General features: G+C 47.4%; 1 protein-coding gene across 2 annotated transcripts in view; it reads right to left on the bottom strand.

Moving 5' to 3' along the window:
- rapgef1a (Rap guanine nucleotide exchange factor (GEF) 1a) overlaps positions 1 to 8,080 on the bottom strand; it is a 61,943-nt gene that overhangs the window by 38,237 nt on the left and 15,626 nt on the right. For both annotated transcript variants that reach the window (XM_062543530.1, XM_062543531.1), the window contains exon 2: positions 119 to 267. In XM_062543530.1, the coding sequence (XP_062399514.1) occupies positions 119 to 267 (149 nt within the window). The remainder of the gene's footprint in view (positions 1 to 118; positions 268 to 8,080) is intronic.

The raw sequence follows: 8,080 nt of genomic DNA, 5'->3' as shown, positions 1-8,080 counted from the left end.
TGTGTGTCCTGCACCAAACATATGAATATTCCACCCTGTTGCACCCCAACAAGCCTCTCCCAGCAGGAGCAGGAGCGAGAGTGTGTGTGTGTGTGTGTGTGTGTGTGTGTGTTTTCACCTTGTTGACGTGCTTCTCGGGGGTCTTGACTGTGTTCTCTGCTGGGGGCTTGGGCGTCTTCTTGGACGACGGCGTCCTTTTGATTTTGGGGGAGTGGAACTTGTCCTTAAGTTTCATGGTGAAGGAAGACAAATGGGAGCGCTGGGAGTCTGGAGAGAGGGAGAGAGAGAGAGAGGAATGAGATAATGAGAGAAAAGAGATAAAAGGAGGAAGAGAGAGGGAGAGAGAGAGGGAGAGAGAGGGAGAGAAAGAAAAAGAAAAATGGGATGATGAGAGAAAGATAAAGGGGAAAGAGAGGGAGAGAGAGTGATGAAGCGAGAGAAAGCCAAACAAAAGCCAGGGATGGTGAGAGAAAACAGATAAAGAGAGAGCGGAGGAGAGGAAGAGAGGGAGAGAGAGAGAAAAAGAGAGAGACATTAGAACACAAAGTACTTCACGTCATGGAACATAAAGTTGAAGGCGCTGGAAAACTCTCCCATAATCCCTGTGTGCTGTATAGTTTATGTGGTCGTATCTCCACTGGAGGGTGTCACAAGAGGCAGAGTTAAACCAGAGAAGGGTGTGCTCACTGTGAAGCAACAAGTGCTTAAAAATCAACCACACATACACACACACGCGCGCACACACATGCAAACACACACACACACACGATACAACTTGTTTAAGATCTTATAAACCAGCGTGCGCTGGGCCCTGACTAGAGCATGAAGTTAAGTGTTAAGTGATCTCAGATACCAGCAGGATGCACACGCGCACACACACACACACACACACACACACACACACACACACACACACACACACTGAAACTAAAACCAAGTAAGCGAGAGGCAAAGTGCAAAAAAGTGAGAAAGTGCAAGAGGCCTGCTCCTGTATGGTGTGTGTGTGTGTGTGTGTGTGTGTGTGTGTGTGTGTGTGTGTGTGTGTGTGCGCATTGGGGTGTGTGCATGTCGCTTCATGCTGTGCATGTTAACCACCTCACATCAACACCCACTTATTATTGGCAACAATAGAGCCACCCTGGCAAAAGAAACTTTCCTGTGTGTGTGTGTGTGTGTGTGTGTCTAGTGTGGAAACACAGAGGGGACTACAGTGATGAGGGGGATTTATGTTTGTGTGTGTGTGTGTGTGTGTGTGTGCAGTGTGAAGACACAGGACAGAACTACAGTGACAAGAGTGATCTGTGTGTGTGTGTGTGTGTGTGTGTGTGTGTGTGAAAAGGGAGGGACCGGCTTGGCCATGACATAGGGTTGGATGAGATAGTGGCTGTCAGACTCAACAATGAGATTCTGACAGGTCACACACACACACACACACACACACACACACACACACACACACACACACACACACACACACACACACACACACACACACACACACACACACACACACACACACACACACACACACACACACACACACACACACACACACACACACACACACACACACACACACACACACACACACACACACACACACACGCTCCTTTCTCTCTATCAGAGCTGTGGGACGGGATACACATTCTGTTGCTATGACAACCGGCAGTGTATTTACTGCACCAGATGTTTCCATATGACATCCCCCCTCTCCCCCATCACCCAGAAAGGAACTCCCTCCCTGCCTGCGAGAGAGAGGGAAGAGAGGGAGAGAGAGAAGAGAGAGAGGGAAGAGAAGAATAGAACACATGAGAGAGAACAGATAGAGAAAAAAGAAATAGAAGAGAAGAACAGGAGAGGAGTGAGGAGAAGAGAGAGAAAGACAGACAGAAGAGAAGAACAGAAGAGAGAGGAAAGGAGAGAAGAGAGGAGAGAGAAAAGATAGAAGAGAAGAACAGAATAGAGAAGATGGGAGAAGAGAGAGAGAGAGAAGAACAGAAGAGGAGGAGAGGAGAGAAGAATGGATAGAAGAGAAGAACAGAAGGGGAAAGGAGAGGAGAGAAGAATGGATAGAAGAGAAGAACAGAAGGGGAGAGGAGAGGAGAGAAGAGAGAAGAGAGGGCTCTCTGTCAGAAGCTCTCTTCCCTCCAACAGTCACACAAAAGACTGGGAGCTGCACTCTGCTCTCCATGCACACTAGAGTGCTGCTGACAGGGAAAGCATTGCTGCACTCAGTGCTGTGTGTGTGTGTGTGTGTTATGTGTGTGTGTGTGTGTGACAGAGAGAGTGAGTGAGTGCAGTGTGTGTGTGTGTGTGTGTGCGTGCTCTTCCTGCCTCAGTCCATTCACACACTGCTGGAGGGCAGAAAGGGTTCCTCTCTCTCACACACACACACACACACAAACAGCTTCTCTATTGACTACGGGCTGAATTTGTCACACTCTTCACACACACACACACATCAGTGGAGGCAGTGCTAAGCCTGCTGTAGAGCGCACAAAAGCGCCAAAAAGTCTTTTTCTGTTTGCTAAAGAGGAGCCAACTGAGAACCACACGATCGGTCACTCAGGATGAAATGTGACAGCGCCGCGGCTCTTGACCCTCCAGACTGCTCAGGCAGAGATACTCTGAGCACAGGACACGGATGGCCCTTTCCCTTTTCCACCAACAGAAAGCCGGTTCCACTCCCGGCCACGAACCGACATTTGAACCATTCGGAGCATTTTGACCAAACACAAAACAGTTCAGAACGTGGCACTTTGGTTCGGCGCTTGAAAACAAGTTGTTTGAAAACAAGTTGTTTTTTCCTCTGAACCATAATGCGAGTGTCATTCTACTGTCCAGAGGGGAAGAAGCTAAAAGCGTGATTTTCCGTCCATATCAACTGTAAACAAAACACGTCCACTGGCAGGATATCAACCTGCATTTTACACAGCTAATATCTGCCGTTTGTATGGGAGAACGGTCATATCATCCTTCATGTCAGATGTCACCCTCCTATTTATGCATCTCATTAACTCTTGTTTATGCATGCAAGACCAATTCAATGTTCAAACCGTTCAAAAAGGGGTGGAAATGCTGGTTCACTAGATAGCACCAAGGTTCAAAGAATCCTGAATGGAACCGGTTCAAGAACGTGTTCGTTCTGTGTTGGTGAAAATACGCCCAAGGAGAAGCTGGACTCAAGTTCCCATTCCGCTCACACACCAAAAAGGAGAAGAGGGTTCTGTGGGCAGGATAGGATGTGACCTAGTGATGCAGAGAGATAGAGAGATAGAGAGAGAGAGAGAGAGAGAGAGAGAGAGAGAGAGAGAGAGAGAGAGAGAGAGGAGGGAGAGAGAGAGAGAAAGCTGAACTCATCCTGAACTCTCTTCACTCAAGGACACTTGGGGCTGCACATCAAGAGTCCAGCATGGCTCAAGGTGCTGAGCTGATATTTTTTATTTCAGAAGCCAATCAAATTACACCCCTCACTGCACAGCGCATTGCTGATTGGCTGGAATTGCTCACATTGGCTCAGTTAAAGCAACTGTCAAAAGAACAATTTCCTAAATTTGACCAAATGAGATGGATTAGAGAGAGAGTGATGTCCTTAATTTGTCACACACACACTACCTCGGTTTGAAGTGTGCTCCTGAAAATTCTCCCTTTCAAGGGATAGCTAGCCCTTTCGCTAAGCCCTACCCCTTCATCTGAATTGGGATACCCCTTTCTCTCACATAAACGCCCAAAACTACGGGGGGTAAGACAGGGTAAGACAGAATTGAGACGCAGCCCAAATTCAGAGATCCCACACAGCACTGTATGACTAGGATTGCTACATGTTATTCTCAGATTCACACAGCATTCTCTCAACAAACATTGGCACTCCATACACAGATAATAGTTAATCCTGTCACAGACATCTGCAATGAAAGTGTTTAGGGTGAGAAAAAAAGAAAGAAAAACAGAAAGAAAGAAAGAAAGAGAAAGTGAGAGAGAGAGAGAGAGCACTGTCTTGACTAGAGATGAACAGAAGTTGTCACTCTGTCTGTGTTTGTCTGTGTTTGTGTGTGCGTGTGTTGTCTGGAGATGAGCGGTTGATTGACAGGTGTCCATGGGCTATGTGGGTGGATGATCAGTGGAGAACATGCTGGGGGTTGCCAGAGATGGGGAAGATTGAGCCGACTACATCAGTCACAGTGTGTAAGCTCACTGCTAACACACACACACACACACACAGACAGACTACATCAGTCAAAGAGTGCGTAAGCTCACTGCTAACACACAAACACCGGCTACATCAGTCACAGGCTGTGTAAGCTCACTGCTAACACACACACACACACACACACACACACACACACACACAGACACAGACACACACACACACACCACACACACACACTGTCATTCCCCAAAAAAACGTCCCTTTGTGTGTGTGAGTGTGTGTGCAGTTTGCTTGTGTCTGTGTGTGTTAGTGTGTGTATGGTAGATGCTTAATTCACACTGCTGGAGTTATGTGTTTGGCCTAGACAACACAATATGAGACAGAGTGAAACTAGTGACTCACCACTGAAAAACAAACACACACACACACGCACACACAGCGCACAATTGCACATCTAATAACTTCTCATCCTCTCAAACTGGCTCTTTGTGTGTGCTTGTGTGTGTCTGCATGATTGTTTGAGTTTGTGTGTGTGTGTGTCTGAAAGTTTGTTTGTGCGCCTGTGTGTGTGCTAGTGAGTGTGTCAGAGTGTGTATGGTAGATGGTAAATATGCACTGCTGCAGTTGAGTTGTGCTTAGACTCCACAAAACAATCTGAGACAGAGTGAAACCAGTGACTCAACACAACACAACACAACACAACACACACACACACACACACACACACACACTCCTGAGTTGAGTCACACAGATTGCAAGTGCGCTCATTTCTGGACCACTCTCACACTCCTGCCTTTCATGGTGAGACCACAGAGCCTCCACAAAACTGCATGGAGAAGACCAACAAAGACACACACACACACACACACACACACACACACACACACACACACACACACACACACACAGAGTGCATATATAAGCACCCTGAGTACTGCTCTCCACACACACAAACTAAAAAAGTCAGTGCAAATGAAGTAGCGCAGTGAGGACCTTCTGTGGTGTGTGACATGTTCAGAGTCTCTCTTTCTCACACACACACACAGCTCAGGGTCCTGTGTGTGTGTGTGTGTGTGTGTGTGTCTGTTCCTTTGTGAACTGTGGGCGAATGTGAATGTCTAGGGAAGGACAGCTGGGGATCCAGACTGCTGATGAAAGGAATTAATCTTTCCTACCTGTCAGCGCCGGCGCCCACACACACTTCTGAGTGTGTGTGTGTGTGTGTGTGTGTGTGTGTGTGTGTGTGTGTGTGTGTGTGTGTGTGTGTGTGTGTGTGTGTGTGTGCGCCTCATCTCTCCTTCACTTTGGGGACTTTCCCAACCTGTGACTCCAACCTCCACTCAAGACTAACACTCCCATGGATTGTGTGAGGACTGAGGAGATCCTCTGGGGTCTCAGGGTCCTGTGTGTGTGTGTGTGTGTGTGTGTGTGTGTGTGTGTGTGTGTGTGTGTGTGTGTGTGTGTGGTGTGTGTGTGAGTACACTCCTCATCTATCCCACCTGTCTATCAGAGTCCACACTGCTGAGTGTACTTTCCCTACACACCTACACTCAGGATCAGGGTGCAGTCCACACACCCCTCAGAATGTACACACAAGCACACGCACACGCACGCACACCCCTAAAAGGTTTCCACTGGAGGACAATAAGCACTTCTGCTCTGGACCGAGACACTGTTTGCCTGCGGAGGGTGACGTGAGGAGCTGTGTGTGTGTGTGTGTCTCAGAGGGGTTCTGGAGAATGCAGATCAGTGATATGTGCTCTTCAATCAACAACCCACACACACACACACACACACACATCTCATCTTTGACATCTTAAACAGACGTCAGCCAGGAGATGTCTGTCAAAATTCAAATGCCCCAGACCATGACCTCACATCCTGCAGAGATGAGGTGTCTGTCTGCGCATTGCATCAGTTACAGGAAGTCTTTACTCTCTACAGTCAATTCTGTCTGAAAGGGACTTTTTTTTTTTTTACGGCTCGCAAACCTCACAGGCCAAAATGTCAAAGGTCGAAGGACAGAGGTCTGAGAGAATGACCTGCTGGCCTTGCTGCCTCCGTTAGGTCTCTGTAACTGTAAGAGATGGTTAGCTGAATGGGAGTTTTTAACGGCCCGTAAACCTGTAAACAGGCCCCAAAACGCCAGAGTTCAAATCTCTTGGGCTCCAAAGAAAACTGACCTCCCATCCCCCAGGGGTCAGAGGTGAGGTCAGCGGAATGCTGTATCGTCAGGGAAACCTGCGGGCGCAAGAGCTTTGTGCTTCCTCGGTAGCCCTGGAGGACGAAGGCTCAGTGTGAGTCTGATGGCCTGATGCTTTCAGCAGCTGTGGTTCGACCACTGAGGCCACGGGATAGGCTGGGTGAACCCTAACTGACCTGCTGGCCAATTTGGATTTCGCCCGGCAGCTCAGGCTGGAAACCTGCACATCCATCTCCCCTGCTTACTGTCCACATCTGCTGGGTCCAATCACAAACTAGCTTATCCAAAAGACGCACCCGGATCATTGGTCTGATTGGTTGAAGGACTATCCAAAAGAGTAGAGTCATTAAATTGAACTACTGTATGCCCATTGATCGCGCCTCTTGTGCAGTACAAATAAAGCGCAGACTCTCCAGACTAATGTTCACTCTTAAAAGACTGAGCTTAGCAATGGTGATAAGCCAGACTAGCCAGGGGAGGGAGAGTCCTGCAGAGTCCTGCTGCCTCCAATCCAACCCTCCCAAGGACACTGTCCAGGGGGAAAGTGTGCACACTCTGCAGCAGAGACCTGCTGATCTCCATACCCAAATGGCAACAGTACAGTTTTATCCAACTTCCTCTCAGACAAATGTGTTTGCATATATAACTTCCTCACAAAAACACGTGTTGGTATACAGTACATAACTTCAACACAGACATGTATATAACTTCCTCACAAACACATGTATTGGTATATCTAACTTCTTCACAAATTCATGAATTGGTATAAATTACTTGCAAATGTACTGGTAAAAATCATTTATATGCCATAGAATATGCTGTACTGTATGTGAGGTGTTGGTTAACTTACACCTAAACATGTCGTTTAAAAGTGTGAAAATATAACCAATGGACTGAGTAAAAATGTATAGACTGCTGTACTCCACGCCTCTGCTGCAGATCATGGAGCGCAGAGTTATGAAATTCCCTCTGTCCATTGTGAGAGTTGAAGTGGGCTGCTCTCCTCTTCCTCCTTCTCTCTCCTCCTCACTCCACCTCTCCTCTTTTCCTCTCTCCCCCTTCACTCCATCTCTCTCTCATCCTCACCCCTCCTCACTTCTCCTCCTCACTCCTCCTCTCTCTTCCTCCACTCTCCTATTCTCTCTCCTCACTTTTCCTCTCTCCTCTTCCTCCTCCTCCACTCTCCTATTCTCCTCCTCACCCTCCTCTCTCGTCCTCTCTCCTCCTCAGTCTCCATGTAAATCTTGAGTTTAAATGTTCTGCTTTGGCAATATTTCATTCATTTTAGTTTTGCCATTAACAATCCCTTGAACTGAGTTGATCTGAATTGAAACTGCACTTTGTGCGTGTGTTGCTGTCACAAGTGTCACTGCTTATCATAGGCTGCGTTGTTACATTGTTGCTTTATTGATGGTCAGTAAGCATACCGCAGGACATGTTTTGTGGCCGACTGTGCAGTTGGGTGGAGGAGGACATTCAGTATGTGTGTGTGTGCGTGAGTGTGTGTGTGGGAGGGAGGGAGAGTATGTGTGTGTTGCTGTCACAATTGTCGCTAGTGGCCAGTAGCCTATTTTTTTGTCTCTCTTGGCTTCTTGAGAAATGTTGCTTCTTGGCTCTCTAAGGAAATGTTCCCTGCACCATGCCACTGTGTCATACAGATCTTTACACTGGTGTGTGATATAAACTTTGACTATAAACTTTATTTGTCAGTTTGTGCTGAAATTCTT

Source organism: Sardina pilchardus, chromosome 8 (genome assembly GCF_963854185.1).
Source record: "Sardina pilchardus chromosome 8, fSarPil1.1, whole genome shotgun sequence".
Lineage (NCBI taxonomy): Eukaryota > Metazoa > Chordata > Actinopteri > Clupeiformes > Clupeidae > Sardina > Sardina pilchardus.
Note: the sequence above shows the minus strand (reverse complement) of the source record. Positions and strands in the feature narration are given on the sequence as shown.